This window comes from Onychostoma macrolepis, chromosome 12 (genome assembly GCF_012432095.1).
Source record: "Onychostoma macrolepis isolate SWU-2019 chromosome 12, ASM1243209v1, whole genome shotgun sequence".
NCBI classification, from domain to species: Eukaryota; Metazoa; Chordata; class Actinopteri; order Cypriniformes; family Cyprinidae; genus Onychostoma; species Onychostoma macrolepis.
The window spans coordinates 10,326,342-10,351,019 of record NC_081166.1 but is presented as its reverse complement, the minus strand read 5'-3'; the positions used below and the strand labels follow the sequence as shown (position 1 = coordinate 10,351,019).

The 24,678-nt window shown below is 35.5% G+C and overlaps 1 protein-coding gene across 5 annotated transcripts in view; it reads right to left on the bottom strand.

The window, feature by feature from the left end:
* The window catches only part of vti1a (vesicle transport through interaction with t-SNAREs 1A), a 149,920-nt gene that overhangs the window by 102,748 nt on the left and 22,494 nt on the right, over window positions 1-24,678 (bottom strand). For 2 of the 5 annotated variants that reach the window (XM_058792807.1, XM_058792809.1), the window contains exons 4-6: window positions 24,203-24,280; window positions 19,180-19,200; window positions 12,581-12,665 (exon numbers count right to left, since the gene is read on the bottom strand). In XM_058792807.1, the coding sequence (XP_058648790.1) occupies window positions 12,581-12,665; window positions 19,180-19,200; window positions 24,203-24,280 (184 nt within the window). Of the gene's footprint in view, window positions 1-10,968; window positions 11,576-12,580; window positions 12,666-19,179; window positions 19,201-24,202; window positions 24,281-24,678 lie in introns of those variants that run through there. The other 3 variants (XM_058792810.1, XM_058792808.1, XM_058792811.1) reach the window with 2 other exon arrangements.

Here is a 24,678-nt window from a genome sequence, read left to right as displayed (position 1 = left end):
CAACAGAGCAATGAGTCCCTGTATGCTACTCCCAATTTGGATCATTTACAGTTAACACTTGGACTGAAGGCCTAGGGATATTTCCAGACGGAAGACAAGTCAGCTGTTAGATACCTTTCACATAATAGAGAAGCAGCAGATTATTTCTAACTTCCTTTATCATCACAAAAATATGCTTTACTATGCCTTTGGAGCTTACAAAAGTAAAACAGATGGTATGCTTATGTACCAATGCACCGTCTTTTCATGTGGCGTCCTTTAAAGAAATCTTCCTAATCAAACAATGTTATAAGAATGCAACACCTGCTACACACAGTCTCAATTTTAACAATAATGTTAATAAGAATTAAAGCAACATTAAAACATCTAAAAAAGTGACTAATCTGAATGCACTGTGTATCGTATCTAATATAAGCTGGACTGCATGTGTGACTGTTCACTTAATATCCGTTTGTGAAACATATCCCCGTAAACATGAGAGGATGTGAGAGAAACAGAGTGTGTGAAGTGTGCAGATGATCTGTGGCTGGCTAAGTAGCTCAAATCAAAGGGCAGGATGGGCCGGAGTTAAGTAGGACAGGGCAGGACCACTGGGAAGGGGGATGTTAAAGGAGGGCGAGCGAGATAGAGACAGACTGGAAGAGAGGAAGAGAGTCGGGGATAAACATGGTGATCAGGTGTGAGTTGTCAAGAGGTAGCTTCTGTTCACCGCAGTCCTCCTGGACAGGCATGGCCCAGACGGACAGAGCGGTGCTGGCCCAAATAAATCCAGGTGGCCCAGGATGCTAAAGTCACCCCAAATATATCACATTTTCTTTACGTCTCTCCTTTCTTTCTCTCACTTTAAGGCATAATTTAGTCAATCGTCTTCAGAGGCATAGGCAGCACTGAAATCATTTGAGTGCATTTGTTGAAGTAATAAGAATCCTGGGAATATTCTGAGATGATTTTATGATACAACACGTACAAATAATACTTCATTTGTTTGTCATTTGGCCGTCTCTAGACTTCTTTCCTGACTATTTTTATCTGACTGAGTCAATCATGAAAAGAAGCTGGCAATCTCTGGGAGGCTGAGGACTTGGGATTGCGTTTTTTCATGTGTAATCGAAATGAGTATGCAGCAGCAGATGGCATTGGGTGTTTCGTGTGAGATTTTTCAGAAATCACCTCACCATGGTCAATGTGGTTATGCACGGCAACTCGGTCTTATGGGTTTGTTGATGAAAACAAGTTTGTTGAACAAAAAAAAAACCTATGCCATGAGAACAACTTTAAAAATCTCCCACCTAAAGAAAAAATATGAAAATATTTAATTAAAAAAATTATAATGAAATTAGTTTAGAAAATTGATGATAATGTATCTATTTAGAAAATTCTAAATAGAATTTTAAAAAATTAAATAAGAATTCATCTGACTTGTTTTAAATCAGGTAAAATAACGATTTGAAAAAAACAAACAAAAAAACAAATAAAGAAACATTTACATATGCAAGAAAATGAGCTTCAAAAATACAAAAATAAGAAATAAAACTGAACTAATTGGCAAGTAAAAAGAAATTAAAACAAAAAATTAACTCTAGATTTTTACATATAATATTTTTCATAAAACAAATGCCTTACATTTCTCTTGGAAACAATTGCCAGTGGAATTACACAATGTAAAAATGAAAATGCAATGAGGGGACTCAATTACTTCTCTCTTTCAGTCTTTCATTCTGAGTCCATTACAAAACATTTTATACAAACTCATTGCAAGCATTTCAAAACATTTATATTAAAAACAAAAATGGATCTACCTGCTAATTTTTTTTTTTACACAACCTAAATAACTTAAAAAAAAAAAACACATTAAATTAGCTAAATAACTGTATAAAGACATCTAACAAAAGGATGAATTACAACAATATCCATCTCTAATTTAAAAGCATTAAGAGTGAAGTGATTAAGATGATGCACAAATGTTCAGAAGTCATTTCTCAGCTGCTACGAATTACAATCCTAAGTAATAATAAAACATACCTACTCTTATTAGATCAACTTGAATTCAACACGTATTCATAAGATTTTCAATAAAAACATTTAGAGGTTAATGCAGTACTTGAACGATCTATATTACACAGCCCGTCTCTCTAAAATCTTCCTACCCAATGAAATGATTTCCCTTGATCCTATTTATAATACGATTATGATTTTGACTTAGAGTCAAGGCACCAAAACACTTAAGCACAACACTAAGACTACAAATCATTTGCTCACTGGCAAAAACTCAACCTTGACTATGCTGACGCTGTATCCCAATTTAAAGAATTCAGTATCAAATATGGACACAGTGACAAAAATAAGAGGGTTGAAAAATTTACAAATGAATGTGAAACTTTCCATAGAGTATAATCTTGTTTAATTCAAATTGGCATCAGAGGTGATGTGACAAATCCAGTCGGCTCTTTGTAAGGGGTGAATAATAATAGCTGAAATATCATGCTGCTGATGTTCAGTATCGCCCCTACACACAGATCTGAAAATACTGATGCTCTCAGCAGGGATTCAGCACTGCACACAAACACACTCGTTCTCTCCTGCTCTCTTTCTCAAACACACACACACACACACACACACACACACACACACACACACACACACACATAAAAACACGGTGCTAAATAAATAAAACTCAAATGAGCTCCTAGAGTTGTGAGCAAAGCTTATCTTTTCAGGAACTTTCAGCACCAGGAGAAACATCCAAAGACTCAGAGAGAGCTGAGTGGTGGAGGCCTCTTGTCCCCCAGTGTGGAGATGATTCTTTGAGCCTGTCCTTTTTACGGTGGCTCAAGGGCGCAGCCTATCTGCCAAAGTGTAGATTGCAACCTCCACACTCCTGCCTATTATCACTTTTATCAAAAGGGAGATTCATTTATGTGACAGTCAAACTGCAATAGACAAGTCTTGTTAGTGAGTTGAGGTGCAATAAAGATCTATATATTTTCTATAGAAAAAAAAAAACAATTATTCTAAACCTTATAAAATAAAGTAATCAGAAGTGTGCAGTAATTAAATACACAGAGCACCCTAGGTGGCAGCGATATCGCCTTTTAAAAAGAGTCTGCTTCAATAATAGTCTTGCAAACTATTATTAAATATGTCAGGACGATGGCAGCAGGGTTTCCTGCACAACGCAAAATGGGGTACGTGGCAGCCCCCCCATCGTACTTGCCCGGCTCCCTCCCCAGACAAAAGTGAAGCTGTCCCACTGACTGACAGATGGAGCCCCCAGCTGACAGATCGCGCGATGCGTTTCATGTTCAGTGGGCGTCCTGAGCCCACGGCCGCACCGGCTCAGGGCGCGGGCCGCCGAGGAGGAAGCCACTTTGAGGTACGGTGTGACACAAGCAGCCGCAGAGGGACAGACGGACAGCGCTAATGATGGGCTTTTTTTATATGTGCCGCAAACTGTGGGGTGGTCAGCGTTGAGATGCGCTAAGCGTCGCACATTGAGCCATATTTAATCTGAAAACAAATAAGATTATCTGTGCTGGGTTAACTATCCATAACAAAGCAGGTCCAGCAGCTGTTCAAACTTATGATGATGAAGCCAGTATTGTCGTTAACAGCTATTAAGTTGTTAATAAAAAGTACGACTGACTTGTTGTGATATTGAACAACAGAGACAGAAAAATACACTGTTGCTCAATATTAAAAAAGTTTCAAAATATTTGATGTATTTCATTATTTTCCTCCACTGTAAAAATATAAAATATGACAATAATTACAATAAAATTACAATATATTATATATATATATATATATTTGTTTTTGTTGTTGTTGTTTTTAATATAAGTCAGACTGTTGCTATAAAGATTTAATTATCACAACACAGTAGAGGACTTTTCTTTTTACTCTGATCAAAATAAAGCAACCACGATAATAATTTTAATAAAATAATATTTTACATTATATTTAAATACAAATTATATTCAATAAGTACTACTATAATAACAACTATATTTATTATGCATTTCGTATTCTATAAGTTAAATTACAATTAAAAAGGCTTGTGTGTGTGTGTGTGTGTATATATATATATACACATACACACACACACACACATATATATATATACATATATATATATATATATATATATATATATATATATATATATATATATATATATATATATATATATATATATATACACATACACACACACACACATACATACATATATATACACATACACACACACACTGAATTGAATACTATAATTACAATAAATTATATTTAAATTACATTCAAACACAAATTATATTCAATAAATATTATTATAACTTTTTAAAAATGAGTTAGATATTCAGTCAGTTAAATTACAATTATAATTCAAAGTTTATTTTTATTTATTTTATATTACATTTGTTTTAATATTTTCTTGAATAAAAATCTCTAAAATGTAAGATTTCACCTTTGATAGCCATAAAATCTATTCCTGCATCTAAACAAAAGTGGCATTTTTGCTATAATGACTAAAATCAAATATTTAGCATAGTCAAAATCTTTTTCAGGGTTAGAAAGTATATTATCTACAAAAGCAACAAACATTTTCATTATAATGCGGCACTCTGAGAGGGAGCATTTCCGGTCCAATGCACAGAGAGACATAAATGCAGCGAGAGAACAAACAAAACTGGAAGCACAAGTAAAGCCTAAACCGCTGCCCTTCTGTACCCACTCCGCCTGTGTTTTCAGAGCTCAGTCTGACTAGTTTCCTCTCTTAATCTCAGCCACCCAACTCTCTGCGACTCCTTAGTGAATTACGCTCGCTTTTCAACTGCCATCAATCTGCTGTCATCAGCGTGTCACTCCCATCACACAATTACCGTTTATGATCCTCATTCCGCAGTGACAAGGTACTGCCACTCTCTCTTCCCCCCTCTCCACTTTTTCCTTTTACTTCATTTCACTTTTTCTCTCTGCTTTTTGATATTGCGGCGCCTCAGATGTGCCAGCTCTTTAAAGCGACCGATGAGGAAGCGCCCATGGGGGTCCTGGGTATTCGCTTTTGTCTTCCATTTCCTTCCAAAACAGTTTTATTTAACGCCATCCAGCTCGAGTGCCCTCTTTCACTCTCTCTCCGTCAACCAAAGGTCAATGAAAGACTGTTTGTGTGCGTCTGATATAAATAGACACATATGATCTGAAATTAAAATGTACTTTCTGCCTCTTTCTCTCTCTCTCTGTCTCTCCATGTTTCTGTCAAGTTACTTCAAAAGCATTTTTGGCCATTAATGTTACAAACAAATTATGTGAAAATAAAATAAGCCCATAAAAAAATAAGACTGGTCACATTTTACATTATAGTGCTGTAATTGTGCATTTATGTAGTCAAGTAAGGAAATATAGCAAGACTAATGAAGTACATGCAATTAATAAAATAATAATAACTAAAATAACATTATAAATACATATACAAATATACATTTTATTACAAATATTATAGGTTTAAGTAATATGCATTACATGGATAAACTAATGTAGTAAATAGTAAATGCAGATATACTAATGATGCAATTAACAATTATTATGTAATTAATATAATAAAAATGATAAAAGCATTAAGCATTATATATTTATATACATTTTATTAAAAATATTATAAAATTAAGTAAAATGTATGACATGAATACTCTAATGTAGTAAGTAGTAAATACAGCAATACTGATGTAATTAATATAATATAATATATATTATTAATATAATATATATTATAATAGCAATAATACTACCTAACTGAGGTAAAATGTATATTCATTTTATTATATGTCGAATTAATTAATATGCATAACATGGATACTGTAAAGTAGTAAATAAATACAGAAATACAAATGAAATAATACACTTAATATAATAACAATAAAATAATTAATAATAATGTAATAAAACTAAATATTAATAAATTAAATATTAATATACATTTATTACTAATTTTATAGAACTAAGTAATATGCATAACATGCATACTGTTAAATACTATAGTATACTATAGTATTTTGTACTATAATAATAATAATAATAATAATTTAAAATTCAATATATATTAATATATAGTTTAATTCCATTAAAAATATATAATTAAGCAATATGCAAGTGTTACCAGAAATTTTATTTATGTTATGACCATAAGTTTTATGTTATGGAATTGCCTCTTACATATTTCATTAATTTCTTCTCAGCAAATACAATGTCAAAAACATTATTATCCTTATACATATTCAGTGTACGTTTTACTCTTTCCTGGGCATCAATCCCCCAAATTCAGCTTTTTTTTTTTTTTTTTTTTTTAAATTCTGCTCTTCTCATACTTTAGTTTGAAATCAGTCCTGAGAATACTGGATATTTTGATGCATCTAGCTGGTGGCAAGTGTTGCTGGAGAGGCTCATTCAAAAGATGCAAGTGGGAAGCTTACCTCCCAATCTGTCACTCAATAGTTTATCTAGAAAAATGGATCTGCTCCCCATCACCCCAAAGGAAAAAAACTCTCAAACTGCGTTAGGCGACTCAACAGTCAATAATCGCACTTAACATGAGCAAATATCGTAATTCCGATTGGAATATATCAACAAGTCGACACCTGCACTCTCTATTGGCAATCCCAGAAACAGATAGATGCAAACACAAACACACCGGCTAGTCAAGTTTGTTGGTTCAGCTCTTGCATTAAGAGCCTGTTTGCGGGCTTCGCCATTGTGAAAGTTTGGCCCTTTGTCTAGACACGCTGAAATCAGTGAGTGCACCTCGGCCACCGCAATTCAAGCGTAAACACTTTTGTGTGTCCCCATATAATACTGTTGCTCACAGACCCCAAAATCCTTGGAACAGCTGAGTCCTTCGGTGTCAAAGATAATGGCGATTTATTGCAATGTGAGGCTTTTTTTCAGGCCCCCCCCCTTCCTCCTCCCTCGCTCAAACCGATTAAAATTAAGCCGTAAACATGTGAGGACAGAATTAGCACATTTAGCGAGCCTCCTCTCCCACATCCCATTTTCGCTCTGGAGCGGCTGATCCCTGCAGCCGAACGCGGGTGCAATTTTAATGACGGGGACCGTTTTTGAAGTCCAGATGAAAAAAGCGGCGCTTGCCGTTTGTGGCGGTGCTAGATACGGCGAGGCTGGGTCCGGCGTGATTGGGGGGGAGCGACACAAACTCGGACTCTGGGCTCTTCGATAGTATCGGTGTCATTTTCCTCTCCACGATAAGACGCCTCGCTGACAAGGCCCGATTAGGAGAGAAAAAAAAATCATTATTACATCGCCTTTCATCCGCCGGGGGGTTTCACGATAAACAGCTCACCCGTAGGTAGATTTACAGAGTCGAAAACCTTATATTACGCTCACGCACACATCCTGTCACTTATATACATATTTCTTTTTACGAGAGGTTTACATTGTGTATTCATATTTAAAAAGCTCTAACATACATAAGCTCAAACTTCTGAAGTACAGGCTTAAGTTGTAGCCCCAAAAAAAAAAAAAAAAAATCATACATTTTCAATGAGAAAATGCCCTCATTACAACACAAAAACCCACCATTGTCTTTAGAAAATCCACTTTAGCTAAGTTCTCCTTTCTGCATATCTGCAAACTCTGCTATTGAAATATTTAACTCTTGTGGCTCTGCTCCGTGAATCAAACAATTATCAAATAACGGCATATTCTTTTTGAAACACAATACGGCATTCAGATTTCAGCAAACTACAAAAACCCAAGTTATTTGGTATGCTATACCTCGAGGAAATCCACTTCACCAAATTGTCCTCATTAAAGAGAGAACAGTAGCGATGTGCTGAAACTTTAAACACAACTATACAATGAAGGAAATCAACTGGAACAGCTAGACTGAAATAAATAATGAAAGACAATGAAACAATTAATTAGAGAGGAGGTATTGTACAGCAAATTGAATTTAGTGTGATAAAAAATATAGTTTTTAACAAGCAAAAATCAGCTATAAATGTATTACTATCATTATTATTAAATAAATGACTTTAGTTGAAGAGACTATTCAAATATTTATAACAATAACAGCAACTTTTCAATACATTAATGAATGTATTCAATTTAATTTTTCCATTTTTATTTTACTATTATTATTTTTATCATCATCATTATCATTATTATTATTAAAACTACTACTACAAAATGTTTGATTATATAACTAAATATATCCTTTTAAGAGGTTATTAAAATAAATACTTACATAAAAATACATTCATTTTGACATTTTTAATTTAGTTACTATTATTACCATTATTATTTCAACATCACTTTATATTATATAACTAAATATTAGATTCTTTTGTTTAAGAGATTATTGAAAATATTTAAAACAACTTTTATTGAATGCACTCACTTTAATGTTGACATTTTTAATTTTATTATTATTGTTATTAAATTATAATGATTAATTATAATAATAATAATAATCATCATCATCATAAATGTTTAAAGTGCTTAAGAAGAAAAGGCCATGGCAACATGGAAACATGGTCATGGAAAAAAGGGAATTCCATTCAAAGAACCAAGTTATCAGTTTCATAAAACGGTAGACAACAACCAGAAAGTGTGGAGGAGAGGGATGAAGGAAAGAAAATGAAAGAACGATAACATGGAGGAGAAATAAAGAGAGCTAGAAGCATTGAAATGGAGAGACGGAGACAATTGCGTGTCTGTTACTGGGACGCTCTGACACCCATGGACTGACACAGCATGTCTTAAAGCCATGCTCACGCTCAAAAGGAGCAGCGTTTCTTCATGTTTACAAAACATATTTATTTATTTCTTCATTCGATCATTTATTTTGTTATTTATTTCTATCGGGGGCACTCTCGGCTTCTCAGTAAAGCCTGCGACAACAATAACTACTCTCCCCCCTCGCATGCTCTTTTAATACCACTGCAGAAAAAAATCAAACCGCTCTCAAACAAATTGATGTACTCTTTAATACAGTCGTCACATCATCACAGGGTCCTTGCGTCGTCTGCCTTGGTGACAACTGCAGGGCTGCTTAGCTTAGCCGCCATGGCTACTGCTTTGTTGGTCGCTTCAATGATTTATCACAAAAAAAAGGAGAGAAAAAAGGAAGGAGAGAGAGAAAGAAAAGAAGGGCCTCTCGATTGAGTCATTGGCACCTTTGATTGACAAGGCCTAATCAGCTTATCTGGGTGCTAATAAAGATGATGGCCTGCGGAGACACTCTCTACCTGGCTCTGCGTGAACTTTGGGCCCTGGTGAGGGCCCCAGGGGCCAGGCCCCGACCCACTCTGCTTATCTAAACACTGCTGAAATCAATCCCTAATGAGCTGGTTTCATTTTGCCCCATCGATCCGCTGCCACAGCGGCTGCTGCGTATTCAAAGGCCACCGCTCTGCTCCTTACGAACGCAGTTCTCGCAGCACGTTTGTTTATATCGGACAATCCGTTAAAATTAATTTTGATTAATTAATAGATTTTGAGGTCAACCGTCTGAGACTAAAAAATTTTCGTAGAAAAAAAAAATACAAATAAATATTCTTCAACAGTCCCAAATGTGACTGCAAACAACAGAATTACACCCCCTATAGGTATTTTATTTTCCTCCATATAAAACATCTTTTGCCCACTTCCTTGGCTTTCATAAACAGCTGGGCATTTCTTTGATTAGGGTGTATTTAACGCTCGTGGGCTCTGGGACAACTCTGATTTAAATGCCTTTAAATTGGCTGCTTTGCTCCCTCCTACTGTACTCCAGGCTCTCTTCAGGCCGGCGTGCCTCTGGTTCAGGCAGCTTTAAAGTGGGTGCCCTCTCCTAATGAAGACCCATACTTTATTTATGAGACAAACAGTTTGGTAAAAAGCTCTGCATGTCCAGAGAGCACTCTCAATATCTCTCTGAGGGCCTGGAGTGCTCCTGACATGCTGCTAGTGCTGGACTGAACGCACCACACACTAAAACACCCTTAAAACACACACACACACACACACACACACACACACACACACTCCTCACTGACACTGTGTAGGTGCAATCAGAAAATAAAATTCAAATTACGATTTTTACAAACATCATTTTTTATATATTTATTTTTTTATTTAAAAAAATAAAATATGGAGTATCCTCACAATTTTACTACAAACCTAGGAGATTTTTTGCATTATAATAAAAAATCCAAGAATTCAGTCAACTTGTACCACAAAAAACCCCTGACAAATTAATTGGTCCATACAAAGAGCGGGTTTTAAAAGTTAAGGGTTTTAACGACAAACTAATTTAAAATAATGAAACAATTAAATGTGACCGTAACTAGAATAAATGTTAAAGCAATTTTTAAATTTATATACGATTTGCAATCACACTGATATTATTTTGATTTAAATATTTTATTACTTTAAAGACTTGAAACGCAAAAAGAATACACAATATATAAATATGAATACATTTATAAAATGTAGAAGTAATAATAAAATGTGTAAAAAAAAAAAAAACATACGGTACGTTTAGATTTTAAGTAAGCTATTATTTCAAGACTTTATATGTATTGTTTGTTTGTGTGTGTGTATAACAATTTAAATACAGTTATATGTATTATTTTATAATTACAGCAATATAAAATAATACAACAAATGTATTGTGTATTACTTTGTGTATACTTACACTATATATATATATTCATATCTATCGAGTCTTAAAGTAATAGCATAGTTTAAACAAAAACAACATTTTTTAAATAAACAGCACAAAAAACTGAAATAAGACAAATTAAATATTATAAACAAATAACCAATTATTATTTTATAAAATAGAAAATATATATAAAATTCATATAGTAAATATATAAATACAAAATATATTTTATTTATATTTATATTTAATTAATTTAGTATTAGTAGTAACAATTTAAGTATTTATTTTCTTTACTAATTTACAATTGTTTTGTTTTATTACAGGATAGCAGAAACCCGAATGGCCGGCGCTATAGCAGGTGTAGATTGCCGCTCGAGTGAATTTTAACACACGGTCCATAAACTGGCCGATCCGCCTCAGTGTGACAGAGAGCGAGGGTCACCGCCGCAACCCAAACAAAGCGCATCTATCCCTGCAGCTCCTCAACAGCCACCGAACCGCTTCTGTGTCTGTGTTTACCCCAGCGATCGCTGTGCATTTTGCGTGTGGTGGCTGTGCCCAAATCCCAAAAGTACAGGGTTTGTCCATCTCGGGCCACTTCAGTTTAGGACTACCTGCCGCTACGATTTTAAGATGCAGGTGTGTGTACGTGAGTGTTGGGGTGGTCGGTGGGGTACGGGGTCAGGGATTAGGATCACAGGAGTGAGACGCACAGGCCGAGTTGCGCTTTAACGCGGTTAGAGAAGGGCTGAGTAAACAGGCATTGTTCTGCGCTTGCGGCTCCCACACTGAGAGCAGTGGAAGCGGTGCGGCATTGTGATGGCTCTCAGAGGTAGAAACTGTCCTTTATGAGGGGAAAACTCCTCTCAGAGGGGGTCTGATCCTGCCGTTGAAGTGTACGGGCTTCCGCTTTGGTATCTTCTAGAAAAGCAGAAAATTCAATTGGGCAGACATAAGTAAAAAATATGTCTGAATAGCAGAAAAACAAAGGGACTTCATTCGATGAACTGAACATATATATATATATATATATATATATATATATATATATATATATATATATATATATATATAAATATAAATGTATGCAGGGCAGGAATGAAAAAAATTAAGCACAGGCTTGAGAGGATCCAAAATAAATGAAACTAAATTTTTCAGCAGAGGATGCAGATTGCATTTATGAATTTGTGAGTTGTTCTTGCGAGACATCAAACACCAGTGGTCTGTGCAACCCTTTCTAGATTTGAATTATTAACTGTGTCGACGTCGCGCACAAGCCACCCTGCCATTATAGTGTAAATTAACAAACTTTTCAAAACTAAGGCAGAAGCCAAAGAAAGCCAGTAGCTTCTTGAAGAACGAGCTTTGATACGTCTCTGAGGAATACACTCTGCTTCAACAACACGGTGACTGTCAGGCTAAAAAAAAAAAAAAAAAAAAGCCTGCTGATTCAATCTATTTCAGATCTAAATTAGTTCATTTTCTTGTATTTAAAGATAAAAACTAACCTTCAGACAGGTGCGAATCAGGTGACGTCTAAGGTGCTTTATTTAGAAACCGGTTTATTAAAAGATCTAGGTCTTTATTTAGCTTGAAAAATTGCAGGACGGTGGAGGCAGGGTGTTGTTGTTTATTCTAGACGACACGCCATCATTTGGTACCCATATTAAAACTCTTTCTCTCTCTCTCTCTCTCTCTCTCTCTCTCACACACACAGGTAGGTGAATGGAAATAAGGTGGTGTGTTTTGTGTGAGCCTAACAGTACTGCGGCTGCTGCTCTACACCTCTCTCTCCCTTGCTTCTCTTTGATGTGCTCCTGAAAATGTCACCAGTCGTCAAGGCATTTTTTTCTGCTCTCTCTCTTTTTACCGCGCATACGAGCGAGACAATTTGCTGTCGCTCACCCCCCTACCCAGAATGCCTACCGGTTTCCACCGCTATCTGGTAGCCAGCTTCCAGCCTCCGAGATGACCTTTCCAGCTTCTCTGTGTTGTCCAACAGATGTGCTCTCTGAAAACAAACCACAGATGGAAAGAAAACAATGAGAATGATTGAGAAGACTGGGACATTATTTACAGAGACATTTTCAACACAATAATAGACACACTAAGACAAAAGGGTACAGACCACTTAGTTTTAATTTAACTTATACATTGATTTGAGAACGTCTAATTATGAGTTGCATTTTCATAAATTGGACTGATCGTTGTGCAAATTCCAAAGCAAAAAAGGACAGAGCTCCAATCTAACACCTTTCCTTCTTTTTAATTGAGGCTTCCTTCTTGCAGTGGCTTTGTTCTGAAGGTGTTGCCAGATCTCATTACCTCACATTTAAAACCAGGGCAAAGATTAGCATGGGAGGGATGACTAATTGAGCTGTAATATATTTTCAAATGCTGCTTCAGATTACCCAATATCTGTTAGTCTGACAAGTTCAGGATGGCACCACAAACCTTGTTACACTATGTTTTTTATTTGATGTATACACTTTTACAAATAAATGTTCTTTATTGGCATCTATGGTTTCATGAAAAAAAAAAAAACTTAAATATCCATGGAAGCTTTAGATAGCACAAAAGGTTCTTTATAGTAGAAAAAAACGTTCTTTACACTAAGTTCTTTTAAGAATTGTTCCATTGAAGGTTTTTGGGGAACCTAAAATGGTTCTTTAATGGCATCGATGTGAAAAAAACCCTGTATTTTTAAAAGTGTATGTTGTCTAAAATACTTGCTGGTTTCTCTACAGTGCATTTTGGATGTTTTAAGGGTCACTGTAAATAATGCAAACCAACAAGGCGTGTAAACTTTTTCAAGGAAAGGTTTGTACGTCTTGTGTCGATTTACAAAGTCAGAAGTCATAAATGTAAGATTAAAATAAACATCATGGTCAAGGGCCAGGCACATTAATATTGCACATTGTGGGCAGCTTTTCAACTAATTTCAGAAAAATAATAACCTTGGCCATACTGAAAACACTGAAGTGGTCTCAGACTCATGTTTCGAGAACATAAAATAACAACATAAAAATACAGTAAATTAAATTAATAACTATTTTAAAATAAACAAATTAAATAAAAATTTAAATATTAACAAATTTTATAAAGTAAAATATTACGGTGACGGCATATGAGAATCTTAAAATGATTTTAATATTAATTTCTTAATATTATCACAATTGAAAAAAGTGCTGCCTAATATTTTGTAGAATGAACAGGAAGTTGAAAAAAAAACTCTTAATGACCCCAAACTTTTGAATGGCAGTGTACACATACTAGAAATAACAGAATTTATGTAGAACTACATATCTCATACATATGTTAATATATACGTGCTAGAAATAAAATATAGTGGGGTCCAAAATTTCATTTGTAAAAAAAATGCTTTTATTTTGGATTTTTCTTAATTTAATTTTAATTGCTAATTATAGTATATAAGCATATATTTAAGTGAAAATTTTAATTGAAATAGTAAAATGAAATTCAGAATGTCTTTGGTTTGTTCCCGTTTTTGCCCTTTAAAATCTGATGATCATGTGATTCAGCATGAATTGAGAATAATCTAAATCTTTGGCATCAATGGAACATCAACATTCAGTACAAAGAATTTCACATGATCAGTGTCACAAATTTATGTTATTTTGAGATTCTGAACAATTTTAAGTCAGTAATGCATATTTTCTATTCATTTCACATCATACCATCTCTGTTTAAAATTTGGCACAATCCTAAAACTCTCTCAAAACTTTGTAGTCTTAAACTTTTGAACGCCACAGCAGATACTAAAAAGCTAAGATTTTATGGTAAGTCATATCATTTATGAGTGTGAACACTGAATGAGACCACTGCATTTCTATTTGTAAATACATAACAGAGAGAGCTAACTACATTTCTAAAGGACATTAACCTTTATTCATATTTACATGCACAGAAAGAATAAAGGCCGAGGGAAAAAGCGAGAGAAACATGTTTCCAGTTCTAGTTAAGCTGTCAAAATATGTAGCGGCTAATCACTCCAAGGAAATGAAATGAAAAATAGACGACATTCCACTTTTCAAAGTTTGACAATCACAGAGAAGGGAAAGAGGGAGAAAAAAAAAACCTGTCTGAACTTTTTTTTCTTCTCCTCCTCTCGGTTGACAGATGTCATTTAAAATAGCTGAAATACTTTTTAATAGTTTAAGGGAGGGAGTGTTAGTGGGAGATAGAGGGAGGGAGAGAGGGAAAGAGAGAGAGAGGGATAGAGAAAGAGTGGAGAACGGGGGTGGGAGTGCGTATGGGGAAAAGGGAGCCATCTCTGCCTAATGAGCCCCTCTGGATCAGCTGAGATGGAGGGGACGTATTGACATGCACCGCTTAAACTAATACACCTAGACCAGGGATGTGCCTGTGTGCCTGGAAGCACAAGGCAGCCGGGGATACTGACAGAGTAGCTCGCTCCCCCGTCTTCAAAGAGCTCAAGTGATTAGTATGTTATCATTACCATTCGAAACGTGATTTTCCTATTCCCTCTCGGCAAAGGTGACACGTCTCGGGGAGACGGCCAGCAGACTCGCGCGCCGGAAAGCCACTTCAAAGCTTTTTCTTGAATTTCTCTCCCTCGCTCGTTCTCACTCCCTCAGTCGGTCTATTTTTCTGAGGGAGGGGGGGCTGTTGATGTCTATTGTGCGCGTGTGTGGGGTGCAGGGGAATGGGGGTGACACACACCGAAGGTGGCCGCGTAGGTGCAGTGACGACAACAGCGCAGAGAAATGGCGACTTCCTGAAAACGTGAAAGAATGGCCTATCAAAACGATAAACATCCCACGTGTGGATCCAAACGCATCCGTAAGGAGGTGATTATGAGTAACAAAGCACATTAGACATAGCATATCAGTTCAGATATTTAAAACAAATAGCCCTAGATGCATATCACTCACTTTCACAGACCAAAATGACCTGAATTAAAAGAACCCCCTTTTTTTTTTTTATTCACTATTGGAGCGGCAGGACTGTCAAAATTGTCTCTTTTTTGGTCTTATGGAGTTCAACAGAAGCTTCTTTTAAAGAGGGCATGATAAATATTGGTGCGCTCGCGACCGCCTCTGCGCACGCCCCTTCTCATTTGTGCCAATGCATGTATGCCTTTTTATCTGACACCTACTTTTTCTACAAAGACGTTCTTAGATACTATAAACGAGAATTTTTTTGTTTTTTTCTTTCTTTGCATTTTTTTCTTTCGTGAAGAACCGCACTTCAGTTGTAAGTTATTAACGTGGAACCCAGGAACAATGCGAATGTGACTCAAAAGAATTGTCTTCCCTTCTCTCTCCCCTTTTTTCAATATCAAACACGAGCGCTTACAATCGCAATTTTCTAAAGTTTTGATGATTCCTTATTATTTCAAATGGGGGTGTTAGAGTCAAAGTGAATAATGATGACAGCTATGATTCAGACTGACTATGTGATCTTCTCCACCGTTTGTTTGGGACTTGTAAGAAAAGGAATTACAAGTGTCAAACAGCTGTGAATAAGGGTGCTAAATATTTAAACATGTTTTCCAGCTGAGGAAAAGTACAGTTTTAAAAAGCAGGCTAAGTGTGTATAAGCTGCATAGGCTTTGATTTAAATTCAGTAAAATGGGAGAAGGAAAAAAAATGTTGTGATTTAAAGACTACACATTCTGGGGTAAAAACAAGGGCGGCTGAACCCACTGAAAAGAGTCTTTTGACCCAAGGCTGAAAAAAATGCTATACTCCCATTTTGTTTGGCCATGTGGGAAAAACAATAACAAAAAAAGGAGAAACACACAAGTCAAGGTAGCAAAGAACGCAGAACTGTGAAGGGCTGTAAATTATAAATGCAGGAGGTGGTATGGCTCTACAAATGGGATTATTCAGCAATAGGAAGTGAAGAAATCTAAACAATATACTGATGTTCACACAAACACAGACACGAGAGCCTACAAAGATCCTCCAAACCAGAGGCACTGCTGAATTTCTTCTCTTATTTGAGCTAAGAGGATCTTCTAGCATGCTCTGTATTGTTTACTTGAATGTTTCTGGTGTAGCTTTGAGATGGGGAAGAGTAAAGAAAATTATCAGGCACTTTAGATCATTATATTTGAATTTGTGTTGTTATTTTTTACAGTACATAACAGGATGACACATACTTACAGTAGTAATGAATTAGTAAAATGATGCAAGTGTCGTTTTACTTTCATAAGATGACAGAAGCGAAGATAAGGCTTTTCATTTTTCCATCCATAAATATTTAATGTGTCTTTACAATTTCTTCAAGATAGAAAGGATCAGAAATTTGCATTGTAAATACTGTTATCTTCAAAGATAAGCAATCACTAAACATCTTTACAAAAGCAGGCAGAAGCATGATGCAGTGCTATCCAGTCCTCCACTGAGAGGAGGCTTCCTTTATGAATGAAGATCTTCAGATATTGTAGTCTGTGTGTGTCTGCATGTGTCTATGAATAGGGGAATCCCAAGTCCAAACAACAAAACACACACACACACACACACACACACAACCCTAGACAGGAGATGAAGATACCGGCGAGAGAACGTAAACACAAGCACAAACAGATCGAGACGACGGCCTTTTTTGCCGTAATCCACATGCATGCTCACTTCCAAGTCGGATGAATGCTACAAATACAAAAAGACATTACAAATCATCCCCTTATCTCGGACTAAAAGGCAGGCTATTGTATTCTCATTCGCTGAGTGGGGGAAATGTCTGAGGCTGCTTCCTAGCATTGCACAAAGAAAACTCAGCAGTTGGTTGAAAATCCATAATTCTGTTATATTTAGAGCCATGTATGCTAATACATTTTTAAAAAACATTTAAATATACTTTATTTTATATGGTGCAAAAAAGTAAGGAGTTTATACCTGTGGTATACTATTTAATAAGAAAATCATTATTTATATTCAAAATAAATGCTCTATAAAACATATGCGATCCTGGACCACAAAACCAGTCTTAAGTACCAAGGGTATATTTGTAGCAATAGCCAAAAATACATTTGTATGGGTCAAAATTATAGATTTTTCTTTTATGCCAAAAATCATTAGGACATTAAGTAAAGATCATGTTCCATGAAGATATTTTGTAAATTTCCTATCGTTAATATATCAAAACTTCATTTTTGATTAGTAATATGCATTGCTAAGAACTTCATCTGGACAATTTTAACGGCGATTTTCTCAATATTTAGATTTTTTTGCACCCTCAGATTTCAGATTTTCAAATAGTTGTATCTCTCCTATCCTAACAAACCATACAATCAATGGAAAGCTTATTTATTCAGCTTTCAGATGATGTATAAAATTGACACTTAAGACTGGTTTTGTGGTCCAGGGTCACATATTACAAACGTAATAATTGCACATATAGGTGAAATTAACATCATAACATAATTCTAAAGTTTGGGGATAGCAAGATTTTTTAATATTTCTGAAAAAAAAACATCAAAATGTATGTTTATATTAAAAGACTGCATTTATTTGATCAGAAAAGCAGCAAAAACAATAACATTGTGAAATATTATTAAAACTTAAGAAAAATGTCCTCTCTTTTAATATAATTTAAAATGTAATTTATTCCCATGATGGCAAAGCTGAATTTTCAGTAGCCATTACTCGAGTTTTCAGTAATCACTCATATCTTGATTTGGTGCTCAAGAAACATTTATTATCATTATCAAAGTTGAGCAATTGTGAGCAGTTCTGTATACTTAGCATATATGTGTGTGTGTGTGTGTGTGTGTGTGTGCGTGTGTATGTATATGTATATATGTGCTCATGTTCCCTATCTGTATATTTACATTATTTTGCTGTCATTACAACACTCACTTTACCTTAGAAACCTTAAAAAAACCACTAAAGACTTAATAAGACTGTTTTAAATATAATCTTTAACAAGAACTATTTTTAACTTGACATTTAAAAAAATATATTATAAAAACCTTGCTACATGTACTGCGTTAGGCTAACTGAGACTTGTCATAGCACTTGCATATTGCTCTTTTGTTGATTTTGATTGCTTCCATTGTCCTCATTTGTAAGTCGCTTTGGATAAAAGCGCCTGCTAAATGACTAAATGTAAATGTAATATTGTTTAAATATAGTTACCATGCAGACTACATAACAGCTAAAACACAGCATGCTAATGAAAAAATAGTTAACCTCACTAATCGACTGGTGCTGGACGAATAGTTGACCCATCACTAAAAGAAAATAAAAGCATATCCAGATCTCCCCCTCCCTTTTTATTATAACAGCACGTCTCATTGCGTTTTCATATTGGGTGAATGTTTTGACAAGCTGATTAAATCTTTTAAGGTTTGGTGCGAAACAGCTTTGATTCAGTTCCTCATAGAGCAGTATGTAGAAATGAGCCTCATTTTGAGCTCAATCAAAAGAGACTTTAAAATCAGATTAGGCCTTTTTTATTCTGACGAAGGGGGAAAATGAATGGAGGATCCGCGGGAAAAAGAGAAGACCAAAACGGGAAGGAAGAGCAGCACTTACCTCTTCACGTAACTTTATCAACTGCCACATGAAGGCACAAAATAGAGGGAGGGAGAAAAAGAGAGGGAGGGAGAAAGAGAGTGAGAGAGATAGATAAAAAGCCGAGACATGGCAGGAAGCAGATCAGTCATGCGGCTGGGTACAGAATTAACCTTGACGATTTATCTGTTTGCATGTTTAGCATTTAGAAATCACAGACAAACACATTAAAAGAAGCTAAACACGAGACTCATGCCGACTTTTTTGAACAAACAAAGATCAAGTTCTCATGCTGTCACATTAAACAAAGAGACTGGGAATGGATTTCTCAACTCACGACGTCTAAACTATCATCATCAAGGAAGAGGGGGAGAGAAACAGTCACATCACAGCACTTGATATGGCATAAGGGGGGAAAAACACTAGCGGTACAGTAGGATAATACAGATTTTGTACAGTAAGGATGGAAGCTTTGAGGATTTAGGCTCCTTAACAACAACTCCGCAGGATTCCTACTTCTGGACTAAGAAAGAGAAAGTGACACCAAGCAATGCTCCTTTTTTATTATTACTCATCATTTCTGACTCGCTATCAATGTCAAATTAGAGTGTATTATGCATTAGGCCCATAAGGGATGAACGTGTATACATAAACATAAAGCCAAGCGGTTGCATCTTATTATGGAAACAACCTACCATGGAACAAAAAACACCAAAAAATTGCATGCATGGGTTATTCATTTTTGATGAAAGGGAATTACATATTAAAACTAGTAAAACAGAGAATGTATGTCTTGCAGTGAATTCAGCGGCTCTTGAACGCTCTCTGAAAGAGGCTAATGTAATTTCAACTTAATCAAGTACATTACAGCCTCTTCATTACAGCCTCTTTATGTAACACAAGCGTTCTCGGCAAAAGGTGAGTTGCTTATCGGCAGTGCACAACATATTCAGAAGAGGAGGGGAAGGACAAGTTTCTTAATTTGTCAGCCGTTGCAGGTGATTTTTTAATCTCCATTTCTTGCCAGAGATTAAAGGTTAGCAGATCTAAGGGGAAGCTCTGGGCCATTATTAAAGGCCTCTCATCTCTTTTTGTGTGCGCTGGTCATTTTGAATTTCGCTATTTTTAAATCATGCGCTATCATATCAGAAAAGAGACAGAACTCGGATCATGAATTATAAACTTAATACCTCACTAAAAAGGCAGAATCTATGGTCATGATGTTAAACTGGGGACGGTGTGTTTCAAATCTTTTTCTCCCATCTGCCGTGGGTGCACAACAAAGCTATGGTTGAAGCTCATCTTAAAGTACATCACTAAATCTAGATGCAATGTTTCTGATATAAAGCACCTTTTGCAATAAATCAATAAATAAGGACTAAACATAAACAAAAAAAAAAAGAAAAGAAAACCATCATAAAAATAAGCATTTAACTATAAATTGTACATTTCAGTTTCAAATTTAAATGTAGGAAATAAAATTATTATTAAAAATAAAATATGAAAATATATATGAAATACAAAAAAATATTTAAAAATACTTAAATAATTGGGGTTGTGTCCCAAAAGAATAAATGTTAAATTACATATACCCTAACAACACAATGAGCATGCTATGGAAAAACAAATAATAAAACATATAATTCCAAAAAAAGGAATTACATTAATATAGTTCAAATGTTGAAGTTCACCTTCAATATTAAGTTTAAAAAATTAACTTCTACACTGAACACCAGGAAATAAGTCGGGCCGCGTCGCAGCCACTAGCTGCGTATGTTTTTTTTTTTTTTTTTTTGTAGTATTATTAATGCGTTGCCTGCATTATTCAAAAGGCCAAAGTTTGTGAATCCGCTATAGAAGTAGCTATTTAGGTTTGCTGTGAGCCCACCCGAGCTAAACACAACCCTGCAGACCGTCTCAATGAACACCAAACAAACCTTGTTCTATCATATTTGTGCTGCTTGGACGATTGCAAGCCCTCGCCGAGGATTTACCGGGAGTATCTGGAAGACTTTAAGCTTGCTGTTGTTCTTTTCTGCTGTTTTTCCTCTTTAAACCAAACCAGACAACCAGTCTTTTGTTGCTTTACCTGAACTCGCAAACATTTCTCGGGAAACGGTGGGAAAAAAAAAAAACTGCGAAATTGTTTAATTATGTTGTGATGAGTTCATTCCTTCGTTTTTTTTTTTTTTTTTCATGTGGTTGTTATTCGAAACTGCACTGCTGCAATTTTTCTGTTATGATAATCAGCGGATTTTCAAACAAAGATTTTTTTTTCCAATACGGAACTCGATACAAGTGGTAATCTGCTTCCTTTGTAGCCTGTAAAATCTGGTCCACGCCGGCTCAAACCTGCCCAATCTCTCGTGGCCATGCCTTCTGCTGTGTCTGAAATCGAAACTATTCCGCAGAGTATTCGCGTGCGAAAAAAAATGTGTGTGCGCTCACACAAGAACGTGTGTGGTAAAAATGTGTGCGTTTCGGGCGGAAAGGGTAGGGGGAGGGATGTTGAAGAAAAAAGTGCAACGGTAGACCACCACATTATTAAAAAAAGAGCGATAGCGCCAATTCGGTCTCTGTCCGCATACAGATAACGAATAAATGCCGAACTCTATTAAACCGTCCTTTAGCTATTATCGCCGGGCCAACACGCTATTTTCAGAACTTATGACGACTCCCTATTTACTTAGCTATAAATCCTCGCCATGTAACGAACAGATTTGTGACTGGTAATGATCTGCTCAGCCAGGGCTATATGAAATGATCCTGACCTCTTTTAGATCGTCAGGAATTAAATTGACCGACTCACCCCAGTCAGCCCCCCCCCCCACCGGCCCTACATCTCTTCCCCTACGCTCTATCGCTCCTGTCTCGTTCGATAAAAAAACCCTGAAGTTCCGACCACTCCACTCACAGCAAGTCTTGTGTTAGCATCCCTAGTTTAATTCATTATTTTTCTTTAAATGGAAATGAAGTTACTTCAACACCTGAGGTCTGATCGGGAAGAAAACTGGTCCTTCTTTTTCCCGTAAAAAAAATATTTATGCACATTTAAAATGCATGTTTTTTTATATCAGTTTTATGAGAAAATGGATAAAATATGAATAAATAATGCATTAATAATATATAATATAATATAACAAACTTAAAATTTATTACACTGTTATAAATAATGTGTTAAAATATTTTTTATAATTTAATAAAATGTATGCATTCATGTCTATTTACAAACAAATAAATATGCAATTAATAATACAAATATATACATAAAATAAAACAATAAAAAATCTATTCAAATATTTACATACACATTGTGTACATGGCTCATCCTCATACCCTCTTGTGCTTATTTTTTTGTGTGTTTGTGTGAAAAGAGAATTTTGATATTGTAGGTGACAGACAGTGGGGAGCTTGACTGCATCTAAGGCAATAAATATAACAACATCCCAAAACACTTCATCCATTTACCAGATCAATGGCTGCAATCTAACATAAAACATATCTTGTGTTATTGTCTCTAATGTCTTGTTATTAGGCAAATTATCTTTAAGTGTTTAGAGAATGGCTAATATGAAAAAGAATAAGAAACTTCAGGAACTGAAATATAATCCTTTTAAATTATTGTCCTATTGTTCAAACGCCACTAAAGTGAATAAAGTATGAAAGCTTGCATCTTAAAAATCCATATCAAATGAGCTATTGTGCCATCCACGACAATTCATAATTATTTTTGATAAAAGAAGCTGTCATTGAATGCAGTTTGAATAACAACTCAAGTAATATGATTTGTCATAAACTGATTTTATAAAAGGAAGAAAGGAGTCAATGAAAAAAAAAACACAAAAGCAAGTTATAATTTTTTTTTTTCTTTTGGCAAGAATTTGATAAAACCATCAATGTCTAGCTGTGGGTTTGACAGCTCGAGGGACACTTCTACTCTCAACTTCATATGAAGTGTCACACACATTTTTTGTGAGCCACTAATTTGGTGAGAATATGCATATCAATTACCCATCACGGCTAACGCTACATATGTTTGTAAGATGTGTGGTGCATAGGTCATCTATGAAATGCTAATAAGGGGGAAAGACAAAAAAAACAAAAAACAACTTTAGCAGTTACGAATGATCTCACGGCTCTTTCACAAGGTGCCTGTGGATACACTCGCTTGGAGTGTATGTTGACATGTGGCATATTCGATAAATATAGCAGGATAATTAAATGCAGTAATTATTCAAAGGAACTTATTGTGGGGTCTACCTTTTAAAAACAGCTGTGCAGGTGATAAAATTGTAAAATGGAAAATGTTACATTCCATTTTAGAGTATATGAGTGTGAATATAATATATTAAAATATATATAAATAAATATATTTATATATAACATTTTATATTATAATTTATATATGTGCACACAAAATAAACAAACACACTGAAAAATAAATTACACATCGTTACATATAAACAAATATTATTTGTTAAAATTATTCAATTGTAGAAATATTTTCAAAAATGCATACACATACACACACATTTATATATAAACAAAAAATCTAAACTCATATAAATATATGTATACGTGTGTGTGTGAGATTATTATTTAAAATAATTTTGAACAGAACCTTTATAGCTATCAACTTCTTGCCGATACCTGAAGATTTATTTTATATTTTTATACCTCTGTGAAATAATACTAAGCTTAATTTCATTTTTTTTATTTACATAGTTTTCCCCCCACCCTCAGTTTAAGGAACTTTGAAAGCTGCAGGTTTTTGTTTTGGATTGGGGGCATTTTAGAAGAATAAGGACTGAGGCGGATGGTGAACAGCTGGGAGAAAGCGGGAATTTACCCCAATCTGGTGCTGCCCAGACGCTGGTTAGTGCCTAAAGCCCATTCAGCATTGGGCAGCTTTGCATTAAACAGTGTTGCTTCTGCATGACTGGGTGCCAATGCCTGCCTCTCTCTGCCCCTCGTGGCCCTGACCCGTCCTCACCCTGAGCAGCCACCCACACTGGGAAAGCACAGCCCCTGATTAACACCCTACCTGACTCTCCGAGGAGCTCCCATCATCCCCCAGGAGCTCGTTCCGCACCTCATCACTGTAGGCAATACGTGACCTTTTCTGCAATGGGAAGAGGTTGAGAGAGAGGAAAAAGAGAGAAAGTGAAGAGATCGAGAAGGAAAAAGAAGAGGGGCAAGGGGAGAAAGAGAGAAAAAACAAGCATTAGTTCACTTGACTTGAAAAATCACACATTTCTAAAGCACGAGAGCCCCCTGTTGGATCAGCAAACGAAACAAAAATACTTACACCAGGTGATATACTAAAGCGAGAGCGAGCTTGTGTGTTATGGAAAGAGAGGAAGTGTGCGAGCGTGTGTGTGTGTGTGTGTAATCTAGTTCCAGTGTGGCTTGAGTGAACCGGAGCCCTCGGATACAATAGCAAAAGCCCCCCTTTCACTTAAATAAATAAAAAGTGTAGAATGGCGGACCGTAGTACAAGACAGAGGCAGGGAGCGTATT